At 35.2% G+C, this 25,336-nt stretch overlaps 4 protein-coding genes and 1 non-coding gene across 5 annotated transcripts; 2 read left to right on the top strand and 3 right to left on the bottom strand.

The window, feature by feature from the left end:
- Nucleotides 1–306: 306 nt before the first annotated feature.
- Nucleotides 307–409, bottom strand: LOC148760254 (U6 spliceosomal RNA). The gene has a single exon (XR_016023321.1). It is a non-coding gene; the product is annotated as a U6 spliceosomal RNA (small nuclear RNA).
- Nucleotides 410–9,975: 9,566 nt separating this feature from the next.
- LOC18586113 (Putative membrane lipoprotein) lies at nt 9,976–12,004 on the top strand. The gene has a single exon (XM_018129697.2). It carries the CDS (start codon nt 10,735–10,737, stop codon nt 11,689–11,691), a length of 957 nt encoding a protein of 318 aa, XP_017985186.1. The 5' UTR covers nt 9,976–10,734; the 3' UTR covers nt 11,692–12,004.
- A 1,275-nt stretch (nt 12,005–13,279) lies between these two features.
- Nucleotides 13,280–17,225, bottom strand: PGGT-I (Prenyltransferase family protein). The gene is made up of 11 exons (XM_007009302.3): nt 16,858–17,225; nt 16,279–16,354; nt 16,107–16,165; nt 15,887–16,026; nt 15,572–15,627; nt 15,406–15,482; nt 15,265–15,310; nt 14,782–14,906; nt 14,445–14,512; nt 14,281–14,368; nt 13,280–13,756 (listed from the first exon to the last, which is right to left on the bottom strand). The coding sequence occupies exons 1-11, from the start codon at nt 17,110–17,112 to the stop codon at nt 13,604–13,606; spliced, it is 1,143 nt and encodes a 380-aa protein (XP_007009364.3). The 5' UTR covers nt 17,113–17,225; the 3' UTR covers nt 13,280–13,603.
- Nucleotides 17,226–17,669: 444 nt separating this feature from the next.
- Nucleotides 17,670–22,008, top strand: LOC18586111 (uncharacterized). Its single transcript, XM_007009301.3, has 9 exons — nt 17,670–17,924; nt 17,993–18,054; nt 18,457–18,547; nt 19,105–19,191; nt 19,392–19,445; nt 20,133–20,317; nt 20,858–20,940; nt 21,074–21,174; nt 21,586–22,008. Exons 1-9 carry the CDS (start codon nt 17,874–17,876, stop codon nt 21,799–21,801), a joined length of 930 nt encoding a protein of 309 aa, XP_007009363.3. The 5' UTR covers nt 17,670–17,873; the 3' UTR covers nt 21,802–22,008.
- Nucleotides 22,009–22,136: 128 nt separating this feature from the next.
- LOC18586110 (heat shock cognate 70 kDa protein 2-like) lies at nt 22,137–24,610 on the bottom strand. Its single transcript, XM_007009300.3, has 2 exons — nt 24,288–24,610; nt 22,137–24,066 (listed from the first exon to the last, which is right to left on the bottom strand). Exons 1-2 carry the CDS (start codon nt 24,499–24,501, stop codon nt 22,322–22,324), a joined length of 1,959 nt encoding a protein of 652 aa, XP_007009362.3. The 5' UTR covers nt 24,502–24,610; the 3' UTR covers nt 22,137–22,321.
- Nucleotides 24,611–25,336: the final 726 nt, after the last annotated feature.

The raw sequence follows: 25,336 nt of genomic DNA, 5'->3' as shown, positions 1-25,336 counted from the left end.
CCCAAAGAGTGCGAGTTTATAGATTGCAGCTACTGCATCAGTTTGTAGAAGAACACACCATGCATTAAGGATCAACCATGCCCTTTCATATCCAGGGAAAGCAAACAATTTTGGCATGACCCGAGAATTGATCACCTGCAAATCACTGAAAACAGATCAACTAAGCCAGACCTATCTGAATTTAAACTACCATGAGCCTCTTTATCAGTTGTTTAGCTAATTCTAACACCTGACCCATCAAAAAGAACATGAAAATGTAAAGGAAACAGGGAAAGGGATGGAAAAATACAGGAAAAAAATCAGAAAAAAAATTTGGACCATTTCTCGATTTGTGCGTGTCATCCTTGCGCAGGGGCCATGCTAATCTTCTCTGTATCGTTCCAATTTTATCGGATGTCCCCGAAGGGACAAACTTACGTGCCTGATTTCTGCTATATAAAACCTGTTACTGTTCTGTTCCTAACTAATGTGGGATTTTGGTTGGATTCTGACTAAACTGACTAAGACCTTGCAAGTGGGCTGGTTGAGTCTTAAACAGGGTACAAAAACCATGGGCTTTGAGGTTGTAGGACCCTGTTAATTCGCGTAAAACCCACACGTCGACTGTTGACGTGTCTCAACCTGATGAATGGGTCTGAGTCCTAGACATCAAAGCCCAGCTGATCACTATTTCTGAGGTAAGGAAAAATTTTTCATGGGGCAAGTAGCTTTAAGTTATGGTCAAGTTTTGGTAACAGATGGCAACAATTGTCAAAGAGCCTGAATGTTGAAGAAAAATGAAGAAGAATATTGACATAACTTGATGATCCCAAGTTTGCAATTAGATAATTACAGCTTGTGATTTTTGGGTTGATTCCGAAGTATCAGCAAGGGCCAAGCAGATAATGGCTCTGTCACTTTCTATAGTTTGGGTCTTCAATTCTTGGATGATGCACTCAACTGGCTCTTTCAGGCTAGCTTTTCTTTTCTCTTTCAAGTTCTAAAGTTGGAGAAGTATGTACCTCACACTTGCATTGTACTCATTCAATCCCAACAATGCATTAGATACAGCTTTGCAAACCTCATCACAGTTGATTATTTCCTACAACATCCAAAACAAGAGAAATGAGAATAAAACTCCGCACATTTTTTAAGTATATTCATGTTATCACATCAAGTTCACTTAGTTCATCCATGCCATATATGGTTCATACCAATGTTTCTTCAATTCAAAGCTCCCTAAGCAGGTTTACCTACTCGACCCTAACCTGTTCCAATCATACTGCTAATGTATATATAATTTGTGACAGGACTTGTGTTCATATGGTTGAAGATGAACGATGGGCATGCAATGGGCTGCCTTCTGATATAGTTGTAGGTCATGGAAGTCAAGCATTCTTCATGAGTATTTGTGGGATATATAGTTGAAGTCAAACTTTGCTCTTCATAATCTTTTCCATAGTAACAATTTTTTTTAAAAAAATTTGATTCTTTTGTAACTAGTTCGAACAGCCCCCATGATCAAGAAACTTGATCCATCAGCCATTAGAACATGCAAAGAACAGAACTAAACAAAAGCCTCTTATGTTGTGATTAATAGATGCTCATGTTAGTATGTTAGCAGGTGAAGAACATGCAAAGAACAGAACTAAACAAGCCTCTTATGTTGTGATTAATAAAGGCTCATGTTACTATGTAAGCAGGTGAAGTGGGAAAAGGTGAGTAATTTGATTATGAGTAATTTTTATTTGTATATGTGATAATTATTAAATTTCCACAAAATTTCATATTTTTTTATATAATTTGTATTTTTTAAAATTTGATTATAAAAATCTCATCTTAAAATGAGAATAAAAGAAAGCAAAGAAAAAATTTGATTATAAAATCTCATCTTAGAATGAGCATAAAAAAAAAGCAAACAAAATTCAGTAAAAAAGTGACATTTTTATTTCGTTTTTTTTATATAGTTTATATTTTTTTAAAATTTGATTATAAGTAATTTTTATTTGTATATGAGACAATTATTAAATTTCACATAATTTCATATTTTCTTATATAAGTTATATTTTTTAAAAAATTTGATTATAAAATCTCATTTTAAAATGAGCATAATAAAAGCCAAAAAAATTTTTTGATTATAAAATCGCACATCTTAAAATGAGCATAAAAAAAGTAAAGAAAATTCAAGTAAACTATTATAAATCTCATCTTAATATGAGCCTCAAACCAGAAAAAGTCAGACCAGGTTGATCCTGATCCAACAATATCAAAGTTGTTGTAATGCATCATCTCACGTGCGCGAGATGACGGAAGGGCATTCTGGATTTTTATTATATAAAGTCTTTGATAGTAATATACGTGAGTAATGTGGGATATTATGCCCCTACTCCTGATTACGCTCCTATATTACTCCCATGATTGGGAATGCCCTTTTAAGCTAAGATTGGGTTGAGTCTGTGAGATAGAATATTCCCATGCATGCCCAAATGGAACGATGCAATTGCGATGAAATGAAGTGGGGATCCTTCAGATATTCATCCCAGAATGAGCACACTTCCCAGACTCCTGCAGCAGCTCATCATTGCTCTTACAATAAGGCTTTGGTTCATTGCTTGTACATCTCCAAGCTCTCAACTCTTTAAGAGTTGCCTCCATCTTCCTCAAAACTTGTGTATCATCTTCATCTCCCATATAGATGTATCAGGCAAGGGAAATGCCGCTGGTTAGGATCCTTCAAGGTGTTGTGGATGTGAGAGGCGAGCCAAGGGTTGTTTATGTTATCACTAGAAATTATAATTACATCAAAGCTATAGCATCAAAGCTCATACACAAAATAAAACCCATTATTATCAAAGACTTGTTTTAAAATTTGTTTTCATGTAATCATGTAGTGAAAGGCCTTAAAGAGTGAAAACCCAAAGTTTCACTTTCACAAATTGAAAAGCCAAAACCAAAAGAAGTTGATATAAATATGGTAAACAATGCTATTAGGAAAAGAATATGCTGAAAAAATTCTACGAATTTGATTATCTTAAACATATAACATAACAAACAATAAAACAAAATAATGCTCTTATTTCCCACTTTCATTCTTGTTTCCTCATCGTTTCTTTAATTTTTTTCTCTCACAAACTTATAAGTGATTTTTATTTATATCGATACTAAAATTATTCAATTTCACATAATTTTATATTTTTTGATATAATTTTTATATTTTTTAATGTTCTTATTTCCCTCTTTCGTTCTTGTTTCCTCATCATTTCTTTAATTTTTTTTCCTCACAAACTTATAAGTAATTTTTATTTAAATAGATTAAATTCATAACCAAATACAAGTAAAAAATTTCAGTAAAAAATCACAAAAAAAAAAAAAGAAAATTCAGTAAAAAAATTACGAAACTGTTAGACCAGATTGATTAGGTTGAACCAACCCGGTCCAACAATTTTGTATATAAAAATACGAAAATGGGTAATTTCCAATTATGTCTGCGAAAGTGAGCGCTAGACCATGCTTTTCTTATATAAAGCATTTAACATGACATCGCTAAGTGATGTGGGATATTTCGTTGGTTTCAACTACGACGTGAAGAAGGATGTAACCTGATTGAACCCATACACGTGGGGGGCTAGCAGCACAAATTGACCTGAATGATATTCTTCTTCCCCTTGAGATATTCATTCCACAATAAGCAAAGTTGCGAGGCTCTCTCATCTGCTTCTTCCCCATTATTACCTCATCTTCATTGCTTCAAAGAATGGTTTACTGTCTAACTTCTTCCATTCTCTTGACACCAATAAGTGCAACTGGATATTCTCAGCAACAATTGACTACTTGAAATTTATTAGCTTACAGATCCTACTTCAAGAACTGCATATACATATCCAACCAACACCCAGCAAAGATTAAAACTTACAGCAAAGTTTTGTCTAAATAGCAGAACACTTGTTAAATTGCAAAAGGTCCCTTTCTTCAGATGATAAACAGTGAACTCAACACACCAGATCTTATTTTAAGGATCAACTTTGCTCTTCATAATCTTTTCCATAATAATAATAATTTTTTTAAAAGAAAACTTGTGAAGAGAAATGAACAAGGCTCTTATGGTGTAATGAATAGATGGTCATGTTAGTAAGTAAGCAGGCCATGAGGTGGGAGTTTGTTTGTGTTCATCAAAGTAAAGGCCAGTAGATAAGGCTGCAATCTGCATCTCAGCTCAAAATGAGCATTAACAAAAAAAAAAAAAAAAAAAAAAATACAGTTAAAAAATGACATTTTTTATATAATTTATATTTTTTAAAATTTGATTATAAGTAATTTTTATTTGTATATGAGACAATTATAAAAAATTTGATTATAAGTAATTTTTATTTGTATATGCAACAATTATAAAAAATTTGATTATAAGTAATTTTTATTTGTATATGCAACAATTATAAAAAATTTGATTATAAGTAATTTTTATTTGTATATGAGACAATTATTAAATTTCACATAATTTCATATTTTTTAAAATTTGATTACAAAATCTCATCTTGAAATGAACATAAAAAAAAGTAAAGAAATTTCATTTAAAATATTTAAAAAAATCACAAAAAAGTGAGACCGGGTTGAACCAACCCGGTCCAACTAATTTTAATTATCAAAGTATTGGAGTGCACACGTCATCTCACATTAGAGGAGACAATGATCGGGTTGTACTCTCTATTATATAAAGCATTTAATAGTCACGTATCTGAGTGATGTGGGATATTACTCCCCTAAACCCCCTATATTACTCCCATGATTGGGAATGCCCTTTAAGCTAAGATTGGGTTGAGTCAGCGTTAGATGAATATTCCCATGCATGCCCAAATGGAACGATGCTAATTATGATGAAAAGAAGTCGAGATCGTTGAGATATTCATCCCAGAATGAGCACACTTCCCAGACTCCTGCAGCAACTCACCATTGCTTGTACGTCTTCAAGCTCTCAACTGTTTAAGAGTTGCCTCCATCGTCCTCAAAACTTGAATATCATCTTCATCTCCCACGTATCAGGCAAGGGAAATGCTGCTGGTTAAGATCCTTCAAGGTGTTGTGGATGTGAGAGGAGAGCCAAGAGTCAAATTTAATAACCCAAATGAAAAGAGAGAAATGGTTGATCGACTCATGGAAATTGAAGATGAGGATATAATCGATTTTACTGCTCGTGTTGTTGTTTTCTGGTGATGAAACCTCAGCCCATGCAGCTATGTGGGCAATCATCTATCTACATGGTGACCATCCACAAATGTTGCAAAAGGCTAAGCAAAACGCAAAGAAGAGAAATGAACAAGCCTCTTATGTTTCAATGAATAGATGGTCATCCTAAAACCAAGAGAGAAATTTGAAGAAGCTGATGGCTGCAGTGTCCCACGTTAGAAGAAGAGAAAGACATTTCCCCCAGAGGCTGATGGCTTCCAAAGTGAAAAAAGTGCAGAAAGGGTAAGAAAAGCTATAGCATCAAAGCTCATAGACGAAACAAAACCATGAAAACATACATGACACCCTCTCTTACCTTTCCTCCTTGTCCATAATTCCACAATTCTGAAATTATGTACCTTCCACTTGGATTGGTATTCATTTATTTCCTTTATAGCCCAAGTGACTGCCGTATACACTTCATTACCCATCTCATTCTTCATTCTCTCAACTTTTCATCCTCATCATTCATCAGGTCCTGAACCAACATTACTCAACTTTGACCATTTCACACCCATAGGAAAGCAACACTACAAGGAACAACCAATATGTGTTCCACAAGAACAAATGTATGATTACATACATATATAGAGCACGTATACATTTAGACAAGGAGCCCTCTACAAAGCCAACAACTAGCAAAGATTAAAACTTATAGCAAAGTTTTGTCTATACAGCAGCACACTTACTAAATTGCAAAATGTCCCATTCTTGAGATGATGAACAGTGAACGCAACACACCAAATCTTATTTTGAGGATCAACTTTGCTCTTCATAATCTTTTCCATAATAATAGTAATTTTTTTAAAAAAAATCTGAAGAGAAATGAACAAGCCTCTTACGTTGTAATGAATAGACGGTCATGTTAATATGTAAGCAGGTCATGAGGTGGGAGTTTGTTTCTCTGCATCAAAATAAAGCTCAGTAGATGGGGCTGCAATCTGCATCTCATCTTAAAATGAGCATTAACAGAACAAAGCATAGAAAATTAAGTAAAATATGACATTTTTTATATAATTTATATTTTTTAAAATTTGATTATAAGTAATTCTTATTTGAATATGCAACAATTATTAAATTTCATATTTTTATATAATTTATATTTTTTAAAATTTGATTATAAGTAATTCTTATTTGAATATGCAACAATTATTAAATTTCATATTTTTATATAATTTATATTTTTTAAAATGTGATTATAAAATCTTACCTTAAAATGAGCATAAAAAAAGCCAAAAAAATTCAGTTAAAATATTATAAAACCTCATCTTAAAAAGAGCATAAAAAAAAAAAGAAATTTCATTTTAAAAAATTACAAAAAAGTCAGACCAGGTTGAACCAACCCGGTCCAACCGTTTTTTCCCCAAACTATTGGAATACTGCCGCATGTCATCTCGCATTAGAGGAGAGTGCGTCGATCCCTTGCTTCCTGTTATATGCATTTACAAGTTATATATCCGAGCAATGTGGGTTGAGTCAGCGTTAGATAGAAAATTCCCGTGCAAGCCCAAATGGAACCATGGAACGATGCTAATTTTGATGAAATGAAGTGGGGATCCTTGAGATATTCATCCCAGAATGAACTCAGTTCCGAGACTCCTGCAGCAGATCATCATTGCTCTTACATTAAAAGTTTGGTTCAGTGCTTGTACGTCTCCAAGCTCTCAACTCTTTGCGAGTTGCCTCCATCATCCTCAAAACTTTTATATCATCTTTATCTCCCATGTATATATCAGGCAAGGGATATGCTGCTGGTTAGGATCCTTCAAGGTTTTGTGGATGTGAGAGGAGGGCCAAGAGTCAAATTTAATGACCCAAATGAAAAGAGAGGAAAGGTTGATCTACTCATGGAAATTGAAGATGGGGATATAATCGATTCTGCTGCTTGTGTTCTTGTAATCTGGTCATGAAACCTCGGCCCATGCGGCTATGTGGGCAATCATCTATCTACATGATGACCATCCACAAATGTTGCAAAAGGCTAAGGTGGGTTTATAGCAAATCACCCTGAAGCAAAACGCAAAGAACAGAAATGAATAAGCCTCTTATGTTTTAATGAATAGATGCTCATCATGTTTACATGTGAGCAGGTCATGAGGTGGGAGTTTGTGTGCATCAAAGTAAAGCTGAGCAGATGGGGCTGCAATCTGCATTGAGTTGGGACACATTAATGCTAACAAAATTTCAGAAATCTTCAAACAAGAATAAACATGACCACCAAGACCAAGACCATAATCTCGGATGTTAGTATGCAACCAAAGTGAAGTTCCAAGCACAATCATGGATTGTAATATCTGCATTTGTTCATGTTTTCTGATAGACAGAATATAGCCACAAAAATGCTGATGGCAACCCAACTTTGTAGAGAGTTTCTTTTGACTTGAAGCTTAGAGATTAACTGCACCCAGATTCCAGCACAGGCTGAGTTGTAGTAGAAAAGTGTAAATATGCAGAGTTGAGCTCCATCCTAGTCCTAATAACTTACAATTTGTAAGAGAAATGAAATGATATCAAGTATGAACAGCATGACCTAGAGAATACACAGAGCAAAACCAGAAAAGCAAATGAAATTGCAAGCTGGAGTGCCCCATGCCAATGGTAACAGATTGATCTTGTGGGATCATTGCTTGCTAAGAATGAAAGGGACACAAGAGACAAGACTTCAATCCCAGTATTTATTAAATACTAACTACCAGCTATCAGCATTTTGAAGTCTCCTGCATGGTGGCTACCCCACATTTTTTGGGGTTCATTTGCTTTGTATAAACAATCATTTGAAAATTTTGAATCTTACCTGCTTATATTAAAAATCAAAAGATAAATTCTGGTGCTAATGGACAGATATGTTTAAGCAAAGTCTTGACAGAGATATGAAATGTGATATTTCACCAGAAGCTCACACTTGAAGGTGATGTGCTAAGCATGCTGTGCTCACATCTCATCCATATCATGTGGGCTAATTTAGTACTACCCATGCTTGTAGGGTACCCCCTTTCTTATTCCCCCTAACTTAGGGAAATGACAAGTGCAGCAAAGCTTATGAAAATATCCCTCCAACTCACCCCACCTTTTTGTTTTGTTTTTTTTTTCTTTTTTATTTTCCCCCTTTTAGTGAATTCCAAACAACTGAAAGAAAATAAAAAGGCTGTCTCATAGGTAATGAAAAAGCCTAAAAATAGGGGATGTTTGGTTCATAAGAAAATCTTCTTTGCAAGATTTTGTTTCATGTAGTTCATTGGTGGAATGATTGGGAAATGGAAATTTGATGCTACTCCTTTAACTAACCTTTGTCCTCAATGGGGGAATCTTGATACCCAATCCCAACCCAGAGCCCATCTAAGTGCAAAAATGCCACTAACAATTTTAGTCAAAAAGTCTTATTTATTTATGTATATATATTGGTTGAGTTATTATTATTATACAAATGATTCAAACTTACAATCTCTATTGTTTTCTTTACAAACAAAACTAGCATAAAAGGAGCATCAAAAAGTATCCTTGAAGTAACCTTCCAAGGTCTAATTCCATCATACAATGATGATAAACAGTTCCATTGATGTTTTATGCCACCAAATTTTTTTATATATACAATATTTTAAAAAATTCTTAAATTATTTAAAAAAATTTAAATAAATTTTTATTTTTTATTATGCTTAATCAAATCCTTATTTTCTTATTAATCAAAATATCATTTACCATTCTATGTTACGTCAATGTTTATGTGACATGTTAATATAGCATGATAATATAATTATGTGATATTTTTATTTTTCACGTTAATGTAATATAAACATAAAATGACAAATGACATTCTAATTAATAATAAATAAGTTTACCATTAATCATAAAAAACTATTTGATCTAATATAAAAATATAGAGACTCGAATAAACTCAATAGAAGTATAAAAATTTATTTAAAATAATTCAAAAGTTTTTAAAGAGCTATTCAAATTTTAAAATTTCTTTTAGTGCTCTACCAGCACTGAAATCATACACAATAAAAACCAAATTATCTAAAAAAGAGAGTAGGAATTATGAATTTCACCTAAAAGAAATGATGGTCTATGAATATATATATTTAATCCAATTACCTACAAGGAGTTATGGATTCCTCTGTTTTGTGATATACCTTTCACCAATAAATCAGTGTCTGCCCTCATTTATTCTTCTTCTTCTTCTAATTATATTTTCCACCTTCCTTTTCTTGGATTTGAGAATCATCCCATGTGAAGTTGTGTGAACTTCCCATCAAGAAAGACAGAAAAGTTCCCATATCAACCTTATGGTGGGTTTTCACTGCCTATGATTGTATGGGAAAGGTGAGTTCACAATCTGACTTTTTTTTTTTTTTTAACCATGAAAGCCTCATTGCTTCTATGGAAACTTGTGCTTTTTAACTGTGGGGGGTCCAAAAAAGTAAAAAGAAAAAAAAGTAAAAATGATTTTCACTTAATAGACAACAAATTACTAAATTACTAGTACTACTAAAGAACTATTTGAAATTCAGTAAACAATTAATTTCCCACCCTATAACAAGTCAAACACTAATTACTCGAGGTAACTAGGGGAATTTATTACCTATAGTAAATTTTTTTACAAACTTTTAGGTTTATTTCTTTTTTCCCAAATTACCCTTGTCTAAAAAATCAATACACTATTTACCAATAAGTTCTTTGAGGGGTATTGAAGTAAAATGAAAAAAAAAAAAGGGGAAAAATTCCAGACCCAATGACATATCACTTTCCTTTTATTTGTGATCCCATGTGAGTATCCCTCGAAGCAAGTGACCTCTCAACCATAAAAATACAAAGGCATTTGCCTAATCTTCTTTCCCCTGGTGGCCCTGTTTCCCCCCACTTTTGCTGTTCTTTCATTTGTCTCTCATATTTGTACTTAACAAATCTCAGTTATCCCAATGATTTAAACCCCAAAATTCTTTGTTTATGATTAAATATTCTGTATTAATTTTTTTAGTAGAACTTGTTTGATAAAAGCTTGTAGTTATGTACAAGTGTGTGGTGGTCTACTTCATGAGTTCATGCGGTCTTTTACAACAAAAAGGGCTTTGATAATCATGCTTAATGATTAAAATAGTGTGATTTTCAGAGGAAAGTGAGCTTTTCAGATCTTCTTTTTTAATTTTTTAAGTAGCTCAAGGGTTTTAGGACACTGTTATTTTTGCAGGTAAAGCTGAAGGGTATGTTTCTAATGCTTTTGAGAAAAGGGATAGAGTCTTGATGATATGACTCACTTTGGGGGAGGGGATTGTAGTCAAAGTTCATGACCTGGGTTCTTGCCTCCTGGGCTTTTGGTTTTGTGTTCTGTGAAGATTGAGACTTCTCAGTGAGCTTTTTTCATTTTTTTGGGTTTTCTTCTTGGGTTGTTCACTTGTTCTTGCAATGAAGGAATATCTTCTTCAACTTTATTAATAGTAAGTTTTCCCTCCTTTGTAAAGCTAAAGGGTATTTTGAGTGGAAAGTTTTGTGTATTTTGAGTTGTTTTTGTAATGTGAATTAGAGAGGGGAGGGTTGAAAATGAAATCTTTGAGTAGTGTAGGACTTGGCTTGAGCATAGTTTTTGGTTGTCTGGTGTTAGCTTTGGTTGCTGAGCTATATTACTTGTTGTGGTGGAAGAAGAGGTTAACAAGCAGAGATATTGAAAATGATTACAGCAATCCAGCTAGGGAGTTCTTTTACATGTTTTGCTGGAAAAGGTCATCTTCCATGAGTCATACAGCTTTGAATCCTCAAGAAATTAGAATGACAGAAGAACAGCAGCAATCTCATCATCATCAGCTTCATCTTCACTCAAACAAAGATTTGTTGCTCAAGCCTAATTTTGGTCACCATGATGATCCTCATGGCATGGAGAATGAGCTACTGAGGCTACATAGTCTTTCAGGGCCACCGAGATTTCTCTTCACAATCATTGAAGAAACAAAGGAGGATTTGGAGTCTGAGGAAGCCAAGTCTAAGTGTGATAACAAGAGTAGAGTAGGGTCTAGAGGGAGGAGTATGAGTGATCTACTTCTCACTGTGGAAACTCCATATCTAACCCCTCTTGCTTCTCCACCATTTTTCACTCCCCCTCTTACTCCCATGGAAGCTTGTTATAGTCACCAAGGATTCAACCCTTTATTTGAATCCACAACTGATGCAGAGTTTAATAGGATAAGGTCATCTCCTCCTCCAAAGTTCAAGTTCTTGCAAGAAGCAGAGGAGAAACTTCATAGGAAAAAGTTAATGGAAGAAGTTCACAACAGTGATGAATTTGGACCATTTGGTCAAGAAAATGGTGACATGACTCCTCCTTCAAAGTATCTCAAAGATGAAGAAGACGGATCTTTCATCACAATAATTGTTGACAGGAGCAAAGAAAGAGGGTTTAATCACAATTACCAACAACAACTCCATTCAAGTACTTCCCAGGTACTTCCTCTTAGTTCTTCACCTTCAACATTCAAGTCACCAGCCAGGAATACTCCCATCTAACAAATATTTTTAGAGAGTTTCATCATGACCAACCAAACTAGAAATGAAAATTCCTTTTTTCTTTTCTGCTGTCCTTTTAGGTTTTGATTTATTATTCCTTTTTTTTTTTTTTGGTTATTTGCTATGTATCTTTTCTTTAAGGGAGAGAGACAACATTCTCTTCCAGAACATGATGATGTGAGGTGGTCTTAATGCAAGTGGGAGGGGGACTAGTGGGGTTACTTGTTTTATTTCAATCTCCATGTCTCCCCTGAGCTGTTTGATACATGTAATCATTCCCATGAGTGAATTCAATTACTAATGTTCTTTCAAAGATCAATCCCTTTACTTATTTCTCTAACAAAATTCTATGCATAATCAAGTTATTGACAGTTTGATATTCCTCTGCTGGATTATTATTGTTGTTTAGTGTTTACTCAAATGACAATCTTTGGGGTACATAATGTGATGTGGACCGTCTGATAAACATCTGACAAAAGTAGATGGAAGTGGGGTTTTGCGTGGGGCCAAGATGAGTAGAGTTCTATCTATAATCTGTGTGTGAATGAGAAAGAAGGTACACTACACTTCAACAAAGTGACAAAACTGGAAAAAACACAAAGAGGGAAGAAAAAGGGCGGGGGCAGATGGGTAGTGACTTCTTGTAAGATGCCCCTTTAGGCTTTTTCCAAAACAACGGAGGAGGATGCAATTGCCCGTGAGAGTGTGTCTGGTGGGCATACGGCTGAAAGCTACCCAACCCTGAAAAATCATTACAGTTTTTCCCTCTTTCTACATTAATTGCTGGGGACTGGGAGAGAAGCTCCATGGCTCTTTAATCATGAACTCATGCTCTTATATATTTGTTCTTTTCCTCTTCGATACACAGCTGCAAATACAACTGTTGGTTCCTTTTTTTAAGAGGGAATTGGAGTTAGAATCCTGTTTCTTCAATAAGAGATAAAAGATACGTGTATTTATTATTGAATCAAATATTCTAATATAATTTATCTATTTGGGATGTGTCATAAACAAATGCTTGTTAGATACACTTATCACGGACATGTGTCTTGAATTTTCTAAAGACATGCCTCTCAGAGAAAAGAGATTCACTTTGATCTGAATTTATCTCGATTCAAAAGACATGCTCCTTAAAGGAGAAAGATTCATTATGATCCGAGTTCATCTTGATTTGTCACAGCTGACAAAAGTGAATCTCTATCCTCTAAGAGGCATGTCTTTTGAAAAGTATGCACCCATGACATACAGACTTCAGTCTAGTGTAAGTTTCAAAGCCTTGTGCCCTTTTACTTTCAAAGTGGGCAGGTTGGAAACTTGGATAAAGCAAGATTGTGGTTGCAGTGACGCAGCACTTAGATCTTTTTGCAAAAGAGAAAACAGTAGTAAAATGCAGATGAACTTGTTTCAGATTCAAAATTGAAGTAAATTATAGAAGAAATCAACAGCCCCTAGTATTTGATAAAGTTAAGCAACATGTCTGAGTTGTTCCTCAAATGCAGTAAATTTGCTTTCCAGTAAATTTGCTTTCATGACCACACCCTACGAGAGTGGAGTCCTGATTTAAAGATGCATCCATGACGATAAGGGAAAACGATAAAGAGGAGCAATGTGATTAATCAAATAAAATAGGGATATCCTGTCTTACAAAGTTAACAATATTATGACATCGATCCTGTCATCCTCCTCTGAGATTATACATTGAAACTTGTTAATAAAATACAGGCTGAACTTTTTAAACACATGCATCTTCACACCAGGGGATGGAAATCAGTAGGTTTAGAAACGAAAAATGAGAAAAGATGAGTACAACTACAAGTCGGATATGTAAACGTTGTGGTCCAATAAGGATGGGAGTGCAATGGAATTCAAAGATGAATAAATTACCAACCCAATGAGGTGAAGAGTAGTGGTGTCAAATGATTCCCAAGGCAGCGAGATCTGTCATTCCAAGTTCAGCACAGAGTGGGTTCAAGCCAGGTTCTTCCAAAAGGCTGAATGCAGTACATCCGTAGTAGGAATGATATATATCTGGTTGCATCTCGGGATACTTACTGAAACCTCCAAACTGGTAAAATTGGATATAATATAATTATCCAAAAAATAGAAGGATGTAAGTGACAGATAAGGGTTATTATAGTATTAGATTACATACATGTACACGATGCAAAGCCAACTGTTTTCAACATTTTAAGCTACACATTTACCTCTTAATGCCTTAATCCTATTTTCCTTTGCTCTTAATTTCAATTTCCCTATTGCAAAGGCATTTAATATAGAAATTTCAATAATCCCTCCCTCCCTCAATAATTGCTTTCAGATAAATAAATCATTCGTTCTAATTAGGAGATGTTGATTACCATTAAAGACTATTTTTAAAGTTTTCAGGCACTGGTGCCAGCTTTAAGCAACCAAGAAAGCAGCTTCTTATCTTCCACGGATCATGGAAGGCTGTTCCATTTACTTTATTATTTTAAATGCAAAGAGCATATTAAATGACAAACTATACATGAACAATTCTACAACCACTATTTATATATGGGTGTGTTTGAATGCATGCTGAATTTAGACTTTGTGAAGCAGTAGCAGCACCTCAGACTGACAAGTCAGCAAAAAACTGCGCAAAGCAATCTTGTCAATGAATTTGTATCCCCCTAGGATCCTTAAAACTGCCCCAATCCTACACAAAAGCATTATCTCATCAACAGAAAGATGGCTTATAATATGTAACAAAAAATGGTTTTTCTTATACTTACCAAAATGCATAGCATGTATCACTAGCTTTATTGGCTCTGCCTTGAAATCCACCATCAGTTGCCTGCCTCTGTTTGAGAGAGAAGAGAAGAGGAGAGGATGAAATCACTCTTGGGGCAAAAGAATGCAAAGGTGCCTAACATTCAACTCAAAAATTGAGTTTGCACACAGAGATAACAATAATAAATCATCTCTGAAAATATATTTGCTTTATTAGCGTTTTTTATGTTCTTAATGGCCTTTTAGGGGTCCATTTTCTACTTCTAGATATTAAACTAAAAACTATATCTTCCTGACATGGTAAGTAATGCTTCTAGATTTTAAATGGCGAAAGTAAACCTGCATACTCCAATCCAGCAATAACGGCACATTTATGATGGAAGATGATGCATTTTTTGAGAGAAGATCATCTTCAATGTACCCCATTAACCGAAGAGATGCCACAGCACAATACGTGCCACCCCCTGCATCACTAAGATTAATGCTGTTGGTAAATAACATCCAGTGAATAGAACTTCAAAACTAAAGAAACTATAGCATGAAGCAGTTTCATGCAGATACTTTTCCTACTAAAAAATAGACCCACCAGCAAATGACACTGAAAAATGTGATAATTTAAAAACAGAAGTGGTTTGGGTGAAACAAAAATGAAATGGCATCAGTTAAGTAAGACTAAACTCATGCTCAGCCTAATTTGTTTATAAACTCATGAAATCTAAGAGAAATGAGAAAATTACAGATTAACAGTGATTAGACCTGCTCTATGTGCATAGAGTTGACAGAACATATATCAGCAATTACACAACATGTTATTTAACTCACCATGTGATTCTGAACCAGGCGATAAGCCAAAGCCACCGTCATAAGACTGAAAGAATAAAATCACTTCTACTTCAGTATATATGGCATAACATAAAAATAAAATGGAAACATTGAGAATTGAGCACTGAAGTACAGGCATACCTGGCAATTTAAGATGTACTCCTTGGCTTTCTCTCGATCCATGCCACTCCAATCCTCCAACATAAAACAGACAGCAGCTGATACACCAATTAGCTATACTGACATTTCATTATGGAGAACTCCAATTGATAGAGCTTTTGTAACTGTGTAATGATTCAGTTCTTACCAGCACAATATACAAATCGAAGATCTGTCTCTGCCCCAACATGCAAGGGCATAAAACTGCAAGATCAATAAAAAAAGAAAGAAAAAGTCAGCTTTATGCAGTAGTAATCAGTGTAGAAGATAAAAATTTTCCCTTTTCTTTTCTATTCTTCGCTGGTGCATAAGAACATTATCAGGGTACTTTCATTGCTTTTACAAACAATATGCATAGTTAGACGTTGATGAAAAATATCAATCAATATACATCTCTATGAAGCATCCAAAGAAGATTTATTCAGTAAATAGTAGTATTTAAGAAGAATACTTTGAAGAATACCTTCCATCAGGCTGCTGAAGGTTTCTCATTGAAATCAATATTGATTCTTTGTCTATAGTCAAGAGATTATATCCAACAGTCTTTAGTATGGCTAGGGCACAATATGTGCTTGCCAAGTGACCGGCATTATATGGTGAAAGCTATATGCAGAATAAACAGATTAACTAAACAATTAAAATAATAATAAGAAAAAAGATAATGTACAATGAGTTTCTCTTACCCCATTTTCATCAGGAGGGAATTGTGAAGTCCTAGAACCATGAAACCCGTAAAATTGACCTACACAAATCACATCTCTGTTTAGAAAATCTTTTCTTTTTTCTTATATCAAAGTACAATAGAGCATCAAAACCCAACAAAATAATACAACATTTTTCAGCAAAAGCCCAAACCATTTTTCAGTTCAGCTTTACTTTGCGGGTGAGCTTGAAATGATAAAACCCAATTGGCAACTCTGTCCTTGTCGACCTAAAATACATAGAAAACCATAATCAATAAACATTTTTAAAACTTTTTCATGAAGGTATATACAGCTAATTAACTAGACAAATTCAGAATCAAATTGTCTTAGAAAGGGATTTCTTTTATTTCTTACTTTTCACTAGAAAATACAAGTATGAGCCAAATGTTATAAGAGTTTAATTAAAGAAAGGTTCTTCAAGTACTTTTTATGAAGGTATAAACAGCTAATTCAGTATTGCAATCAGAATCAAAATTCTCTAAAAAGAAAATTAAAATTTAATATTTTATCTCTTAATTCAGTCAAAATATGATAAATTTGATTACTTTGTTCAAAGACTTCTCCAATCAACCAGTAAACAATTACTACAAAATTAGATACTGCTATTTACTTTATCTCTTTTTATCTAATTTTAATTTTTTAACTTCAAATCAACATTTTCTGCCAAACCGTAACCCTAAATGTTCTAAAACAAAAAATTCGAAAAATAATAAGCAAATTTAAAGGTTACGCGATCTAAGGCTTGGAGGAGGTGAAGGCCAGAGATGGTGAAAAATGCGAGAGTGAGGCGATTGATCTCCTGCGACTGGTAGTAGTGAGGTATCAAATTGTACATCATCTCCAAGAACCCCACGTGTCGATCTCTGTCGAAGTACGGCAGCGGCGATGACGGTGATGGTAAAGCCGACGGCGATGGCGACGACGTTTCGTCTTCGTCTTCTTCTTCAACTTCGGAATCCGCTGGGTCCCAACCTCTCGTCGCCATGCCGATTCCGCTTTTCGAATTTCTAGTCTTTTTTTCTCAGTTACTGAGTTCTGACTTTTTTTTTAATGGATTTTTTTTTCTGTTTTTCTTTTCCTATAATTCTTTTGCTAATAGAATAAATTTAAGTATTAAATTAATTTTTATAAATTTTAAAATAATGATTCACAAGTGCAAACGGTCGGTACCCTACTAAAACTTCAAAAATTGAAAATTCGAATTTATCTTACACAAAAACTTAATGAATTGAATTATTATATTTAATCGACAAATAATTAATTTAGAAAAACTAAATTAAATAATTTTTAAATATTAATAAAATAATTAAAAATTTTGTTAATTAAAGTTTAATTGTCTGATTTGTTTAATTGAAAAATTAATCACTGAAAATCAAACGAATTGATTAAAATAACCAAATATATAAAATCGAACATCTCAAAATTCATTCTACTTAAATAGAAAATTTCGAAATCCAAATTTGAAATGATTTTGCTCACTCCTAATTATAATGGGTAAAAAGTAATATATATTATTTGGTTTATAATTAAAAAAGAGGGTTGAGTTGGGCAAGTGGCAACTAGCTAAAAGCCAAATTCTCTAAAAAAAAAAAAGAAAAAGAAAATCCTAAAACCCTGACAAACTCCATAAATGATAAACCTCTTTTCTTCTAGCAGGCTTCGCTCTAAAAAGAAAACCCTTGTTCTTCACATCCAAAAGGACCCAATTTTCGAAGGAGTAAGTGGGTAGAGCAGCTGGGGTTTTTAATGAAAGGCAGCAACAAAGCCACTGTTTTAAGTCTTGCTCAGAAATGCAAGGTTGCTTCTTTAAAAACTTTCCAGCATTTTTCCATGCTGAAAATTTGCTAACTTTAGTCTATTTGCAGAATATTTTGGCATCAAATTGGCAAGGTCATCTTAATACCATCAAATCTGATGCCAAAGGAAGGTACCCTTTTCATATTTCAGTTCAATGTTTTTGTCTTTCCTTTTTATTCAATTGGGTCTGTTTTGGGTGTTTTGGCTTTGATAAATCAAAGCCTTCAGCTTTATTTAGTTGTTGAAAAGCTGAAATGTGAAGAAAAGACAAAGAACTTGATATTTAGTTAGTGGAAGTAGTTGAGATTAGCTGTATTCTTTAAGAAATCAAAACAGCAGAACTCAACGAAGTCATGAAGTTTTGGTTTCATTTTCCTTTTTGTTTTATGTCTGATTACGGGTATGTTAAGATAAAGTGAAGAGTTTGTATAACAGTCTTGCTTTCATGGCGTGAATTTGTTAAAGAATCTAAAGAAGAGTTGAGAATCAATTCAGATATATTGTTTGATTGCTTTGAATGATTGTATCACAGTAAGCAGGATATATACACTTCGAAGGTTAAGTACATTTTGAAGAGGGGGAAACCGTATATCTGGGTACCGGAAAATGAGTTACATAATGTGGTATGTTTCTCTAGCTAATGGCTCTACTTTTTTTGTTTTGGATAGAAAATAATTTTTTCTGATATTCAAGTATCTTGCCGGTCGGTCCCTTAATCTTGTATTTTCTACTTGTTGAGGTGAAACGGTTTGAATATTCAATGAAGACTGAATAATTCCAGGCTGTTTTGATGACATTTTGAACTTTTGTATTCTCTGTTTGGTTGATTAACTATTTGCAAGAGCTGCTCCTGCATTTGTTCTCGTCAAAGGTTTGAGTATGTATGTCTGTACTCCTTTTAGTTAAATGTTAGTCTTCTGTGTCCTTTCTACTCTCTCCTTGTTTAAGTTTACTATTTATCTTCTCTATCATGTTTCCAGTATAAGCCCTTTATTTACCTTTTATCTTTCTTGGATAAAGTTTAAATTCCATTTCCAAAATATTTTTTACTCTTCAAAGACTACTATGAATGCTGAACTTAATTCCTTAGTTTGTATGAGTTCTTAGAACTTTGAGAAACTATCTAGTCACTGTGTGTACAGAATTCTTGATTATTTCATTATTTCCTATTTGTACGCAGAACACTATAATTGATGAACGTGGTTCATTTTCTGTAGCCAGTCCCTTCCCAGGGCCTCTTGCAAGATTACTTAAATCAATGAACAAGGTTGGTGTCTGTTTTAACTTGCACCACATGTCTTTTGTTGCAAGCAGTATTTTTGTTCCTAGAGGGAGCTTCATTTCTTTGGATAGTATATATTTTTCCAATTGTTCTAATGCTCTTAATAGGAGTAAGTTCCTGAATGACTTGAGCAAGTATTTTGGACGTAAAGCAATAGTTTAACTTTCTCTAATACCATGCTGCAGTTTCCGGCTCGGGTTGCTCTAACCGGGGATGTTGTGCCTCTCAAAGATAAAAAGGTAACTATATTTAGAAAAGCATCTATTGTTTTGGGAATTTGGTACAGCAATGAGTAATATGTGCATGATTAGACTGCCCAGATTAGCAGACTTACAAGAATGCAACTGCAGTCTGCATGTATGCATAATTAGATGGTCGAATATTGACTATCATTTGCAGAAATCTTTTTATTTTTGGGTCAAGTGTCCATATTATGTAAAGAAAAACAAGGTATGGTCGTCAAACCAACTATATATCGCCAGGTTCAAGTAACTAGTATCCATATTTGATCTTCCTAACTTTCCTGTGTCCCTATGTGTACAAATATCAAAGCAACCAAGATGACACTTTCCGACTGATAAGCTATTAAAGATAAAATAGTAGAAACTGAGTATTTGTGAATATTAGTAATTTATTTATCTCTTTCTCTAAATTTTAGAAACATCATATAAATAAGTTTTTGGGATTCTGATTTATTAAGTGTCTAGTAAAGCCCCATTAACCTGATATTTTAACAATGTGATCCTTTCAGGATAAAGGCTTTTTTGGAATATTAACCATCATTTGCAGAAATCGTATGTATGATAGTCAATCTTAAATTTTCTTCTTCTTTCCCATGGCTGAGTCTTCCTATGGCACGGCATAGGACTTTATTTTGAAGAGTCCTACAACCACTGTCAACTTTATTTTTATTGTTCATGTTATAGGCTCAGTCAGCTGCAGAAACCCTTAAAGAAGTCATGCTCTCTGAGGAGAAAGCAGTTAAAGAATTTAGTTATACAGTTTCTGGTGTATTAAGTTCTTCTAACCACTTGTCCACATCTCGAAGTGAAAACCTTAAGGAGCTGCTTGATGGGGGTGAAAAGTATGTGATTTATAAGTTCAATCTAAGGTATCCACTTTGACTCAGATTGTTGGTTTGGTATAATGAGTAACTGTAGATATTGCCATCACATTGAACCCAGTGTCAATGATGCTTGGGTTCGCTTCTCTGCTGATTCTAGAAAGGGTGATATCATATCATATCCTCAAAGAAGGTTCATATCTGAAGTTGTCTGTAGCATGTAATTGCCTTGAAAAATAATGCAGACATGTTAAGAGGTAGCACCTGCTATTAAAACCTGCAAGAAACTGTTATTTGAGGGTTATTAATATGTTACTTTTGGTTTTTAAGTTATCGATGATTGAAGTGCTGTCTGAAAGAGGAACCAATAGGGATCCTCATGTTATATATTGAAGCTTCAATGTTATGGTAAATTCCTGTTCAATATGATTTTACTTGAGGAATAATCATGTATTCAAATCATATAATAAATTTAGCTGAAAGAGTTAGTAAATATGATGAGAATGGGGCTTAGTTTGAGAGAAAGGGAAAACGAAAAAAGAGGCATATCATGTGTTGACTTTCTGACATTAAATATCTACTATCCAGTTCTTGCATGTTTGTTGATGGCAATGGAGGAACTCATGAAGTAGACTTTGAAGATATAGAAAAGTGTAAAGCTGATTTGCTAGGTAAGACCTCACTGCAGAAACTACTGTTGTTCTATCTTAAGGATAGTAGTGGCATGAATTACAACCATGCAAGTTACATTGCATTTTTCAGACTGTACTGACCAGATTATATCTTTAATTTGTTTCTTTATAGCACCTTATTCTGCGAAGCTAATTGATGGTATTAATCAAAGCGAAGCAAGGCGCAGAGCACTGATCCTTTTTTGTTTCATATACTTGAATGTAAATGCAAGAGTAAGATTTACTACCCTTGTCCTGCTTTTAATATGTATTTGTTAATGACTGGCAGATGCAAAAGTTTTAGTTATCTTCCTTGCTTCACTCTCTCACTATACTTTTTTCCTCTTTCAATTTCAATTATGCATATCCTGCTGCTTGTGCTTCTACTTTCTGTGTGTTTGTGTGTGCATTTGGTTTGAAAGATAAGGATTGATTTGATGTTTATATCACTGTATCATGTTCATTTGCTTACTAAATGTGGCCGATAAGTGTGTATTGATTGAATGCATGAAACAATGGGGCTAAGGCTGTTAATTTCACCATGGAAAGTTGTAGATCCTCGAGAATAGTCTTCAGTTAATTAATAATGAGCTTCTATAGCATTGGATTGCATTTGTCTGACAATGAACTCAATGTTCTTTCTAGGATGCATACATGCTCTCTCTTGATCGTAGGGGATTTGACGTCCTGGGTAAGGTTCGTAGTAAAGCGATGAAGGATGAAGTTGGTGAATATCAATGGAAGCAATTCAGGATAACATTCAAGGAAGAGGCACGAGATGTTGAATCCTTTTGCCATCAACTCGTGCAAATGGAAGAAGAGGCTGTCAAAAAGGTTTCTAGCTACAGTGGTCTGGGATAAAAAGTATAATTGGTCCCTGGAAATCAAGTCAAATTTTGGTTGATTTTTTGTTTCTTTTGTATGCATAAGCTAAAATGAACAAGACTAACAAAGTTTCCAATCCCTGTTTACTCACCCTCAAAAGTTTCGTTGTATATGTTCAACGCTGCTGTTCTTGACTAGAATGAATATTTCTCGTAACAAGGGGGTGGTATTGATATTTCCCAGTAGCAGTTTCTTTCAAATTGTTTTTTTTTTTAACTTTAATTTAATCTGTGGCCTATGTTTGTTTGAGGATATAAGCAAGTTTGAAAAGGGAAGAAAATGCAAGCAGAGGCAATGCTCTAGAAGGGAAATTGAATAAACAACGACAACCCTCGAAGGGAAACATTCATTACCTAAAAAGGTATCTCCAAAATAAGATACGAAGTTTTCAAGACAAAATGGTGGAGAATTCCTAAACAAAAACATTCTAAAGATATAAGTCGCAGAAACATAAAAATAACACCATAGGCAAATGCTTGTCATACTTTCTTAAAATTTAATCAACTTCCTCGATCTTGGGACCTGCACCGCTGCCGCCAGCAGGAGGGGCATCATCATCCATGCCAGCACCCATGTCAGCACCCATGTCAGCACCAGCACCCTGGTACATCTTGGCGATGATGGGATTGCAGATGCTCTCAAGCTCCTTCATCTTGTCCTCGAACTCATCGGCCTCAGCTAGCTGGTTGTTATCCAACCATTGGATAGCCCCATCAATGGCATCCTCAATCTTCTTCTTGTCAGTTGGGTCAAGCTTTGAACCAATCTTCTCATCCTTGACTGTGTTCCTCATGTTGTAGGCGTAGTTCTCCAAAGCATTCTTGGCATCAACCTTCTTCTTGTGCTCCTCATCCTCAGCCTTGTATTTCTCTGCCTCCTGGACCATATTTTCAATTTCTTCCTTGGACAATCTACCCTTGTCATTTGTGATTGTAATCTTGTTCTTCTGGCCGGTAGTCTTGTCCTCAGCAGAGACATTCAGGATACCGTTTGCATCAATATCAAAGCAAACAGTGATTTGAGGAACACCCCTAGGTGCTGGAGGAATACCAGAAAGCTCAAACTTACCCAACAAGTTGTTGTCCCTAGTTCTTGCTCTCTCACCCTCATAAACTTGAATCAACACACCCGGCTGGTTATCAGAGTAGGTCGAGAACACCTGCTCCTTCTTGGTGGGAATAGTGGTGTTCCTTGGAATCAAAACAGTCATAACACCACCAGCCGTTTCCAACCCAAGAGACAGAGGGGTAACATCCAAAAGCAATAAATCCTGAACCTTCTCATTTCCTTCACCACTCAAAATGGCGGCCTGGACAGCAGCACCGTAAGCAACAGCCTCATCAGGGTTAATACTCTTGCAAAGCTCCTTGCCATTGAAAAAGTCCTGCAACAACTGCTGCACCTTGGGAATCCTAGTGGAACCGCCAACCAGGACAACATCATGGACAGTGCTCTTATCCATCTTAGCATCCCTCAAGCACTTCTCTACAGGCTCCATACACTTCCTAAAAAGATCCATGTTAAGCTCCTCAAACCTCGCACGAGTAATAGTTGAGTAAAAATCAATACCCTCATACAAAGAATCAATCTCAATGGTGGTTTGAGCAGTGGATGAAAGAGTCCTCTTAGCTCTCTCACATGCAGTCCTCAACCTTCTCAATGCTCTGGGGTTCCCACTAATATCCTTCTTATTCTTCCTCTTAAACTCTTGAACAAAATGATTCACCATCCTATTATCAAAATCTTCACCACCCAAATGAGTATCACCAGCGGTAGCCTTAACTTCAAAAATACCTTCTTCAATAGTAAGCAAAGAAACATCAAAAGTACCACCACCCAAATCAAAAATCAAAACGTTCTTTTCACCAACACTGGTGGCTTTCTTATCAAGACCATAAGCAATGGCAGCAGCAGTTGGCTCGTTAATGATTCTCATAACATTAAGCCCAGCAATGACTCCGGCATCCTTGGTGGCTTGCCTTTGGGAATCATTGAAATAAGCAGGGACCGTAACGACAGCGTTTTTGATAGTGGAGCCAAGGTAGGCCTCAGCAATCTCACGCATCTTGATTAAAACCATGGAAGAGATTTCCTCAGCAGCAAATTGTTTCTCTTCACCCTTGTAATTAACAACAATCATGGGCTTATCACCAGGCCCAGCAATAACCTTAAAGGGCCAAAGCTTAATATCGCTTTGGACCGATGAGTCCGTAAATCTTCTCCCGATTAATCGTTTGGCATCTGTTTTATTATTAAAAACATTCTTAGTCAACCAGCCGAAACATGAACGTCAACGATCCTAGACTCTAGCGTATCAAATAATGACGTCATAAAAAATAAAAAAAAACCGAGAAACATAGATTTACTTATAGATCTAAGAATAATTCGACGTTCTAGATCTGGATAAAAATAAATGAAATTCTTTTAAACAAAAATCGGGGACTGGGAATCAGAAAAATTACCAAAGACGGTGTTGATGGGGTTCATGGCAACTTGGTTCTTAGCAGCGTCGCCGATCAAACGCTCGGTATCAGTAAAAGCGACATAAGACGGAGTCGTACGATTGCCTTGGTCGTTAGCGATGATTTCGACTCTGTCGTGTTGCCATACTCCGACGCACGAGTACGTCGTTCCTAGATCGATCCCGATCGCGGGTCCTTCTCCTTTTCCGGCCATTGCTAAAAACTCCAACAAAAATCAAAGGTAAGATAAAAATTAAAATGGAGAAGAAAGAAGATACGAAAGGGTATCGTTCTTTCGATTTGAACTCTGTGTGTGGTTCGGCGTTAGGGTTGGTGTTTTTATATGGTTTTCGTTTTCTTTGTTTGGGTTCTAGAATGTTCGGAGGGAGAATGGGGATTCTGAGCCGTTGGTTTTAAAAGGATGGACGGCTGATATTCGGTTTTGGATTTGGAAAAAGAGCTGGTCCACTACAATTTTTTGGTTGCGTGTGTTTTTCAAAGTTCGCTTAGCGGGTGAGAATTTTGAGTTTTTTGACGAGGTCGGCCACGCGCTTTGACGGGTCCAGGCTGTTCCGGGTTTGGATCCAAACACAACCCGAAATCCATGCCAATGAATGAGTTTGGGTCTGGTCTCTTTCGTATGAGCTTGAGCCTGAGTATTGCAGAGAGAGAATGCTACACCCAGGGCCCAAGAGATGGACTGGGACTTGTTAGTTCTTGGGCCCGCACCTTTCTTTTAAAGAAAGAATTAAATAACTTTGGGCTTAAGGAAACTAGTTTCGGCAAATTAAGGCCCAACGTTTGTGTTTTGGGCTCACTATTGCCCATCAATCATTGATTTAGTTTTATCAAAAAAAAAAAAGGGTGTATGTTTAAAAGCGTTCATAAGTCAGGTTCAGTCCGATTAATATCTCAAGACGAGCTAATGTTTAGAAAATCCTATCCAAAGCTCGACTTGTACATCGTAGACAGGTCTACGCATGTGGTGCGGTATTACGGGTCCCATATTAAGAGATGGAGCGGGTTTTAAGTTTATAAATAAGGATTTT

The sequence above is a fragment of the Theobroma cacao genome, chromosome 10 (assembly GCF_053813885.1).
Source record: "Theobroma cacao isolate CCN51 chromosome 10, ASM5381388v1, whole genome shotgun sequence".
NCBI lineage: Eukaryota > Viridiplantae > Streptophyta > Magnoliopsida > Malvales > Malvaceae > Theobroma > Theobroma cacao.
The sequence above is the reverse complement of the archived record's forward strand: the minus strand, read 5'-3'. Positions and strand labels throughout refer to the sequence as shown.

What these genes read in the sequence shown, in the direction of transcription:
- LOC18586113 (XM_018129697.2), top strand. Translation starts at nt 10,735, where the DNA reads ATGAAATCTTTGAGTAGTGTAGGACTTGGCTTGAGCATAGTTTTTGGT.
- LOC18586110 (XM_007009300.3), bottom strand. Translation starts at nt 24,501, where the DNA reads ATGGCCGGAAAAGGAGAAGGACCCGCGATCGGGATCGATCTAGGAACG. An exon ending in CCCCATCAACACCGTCTTTG is followed by an intron (nt 24,067 to 24,287) that starts GTAATTTTTCTG and finishes ATAATAAAACAG; the next exon opens with ATGCCAAACGATTAATCGGG.
- PGGT-I (XM_007009302.3), bottom strand. Translation starts at nt 17,112, where the DNA reads ATGGCGACGAGAGGTTGGGACCCAGCGGATTCCGAAGTTGAAGAAGAA. An exon ending in TAAAGCTGAACTGAAAAATG is followed by an intron (nt 16,166 to 16,278) that starts GTTTGGGCTTTT and finishes TGATTTGTGTAG; the next exon opens with GTCAATTTTACGGGTTTCAT. An exon ending in CTTCAGCAGCCTGATGGAAG is followed by an intron (nt 15,628 to 15,886) that starts GTATTCTTCAAA and finishes TTGATCTTGCAG; the next exon opens with TTTTATGCCCTTGCATGTTG.
- LOC18586111 (XM_007009301.3), top strand. Translation starts at nt 17,874, where the DNA reads ATGAAAGGCAGCAACAAAGCCACTGTTTTAAGTCTTGCTCAGAAATGC. An exon ending in GTGTAAAGCTGATTTGCTAG is followed by an intron (nt 20,941 to 21,073) that starts GTAAGACCTCAC and finishes GTTTCTTTATAG; the next exon opens with CACCTTATTCTGCGAAGCTA. An exon ending in ACTTGAATGTAAATGCAAGA is followed by an intron (nt 21,175 to 21,585) that starts GTAAGATTTACT and finishes TGTTCTTTCTAG; the next exon opens with GATGCATACATGCTCTCTCT.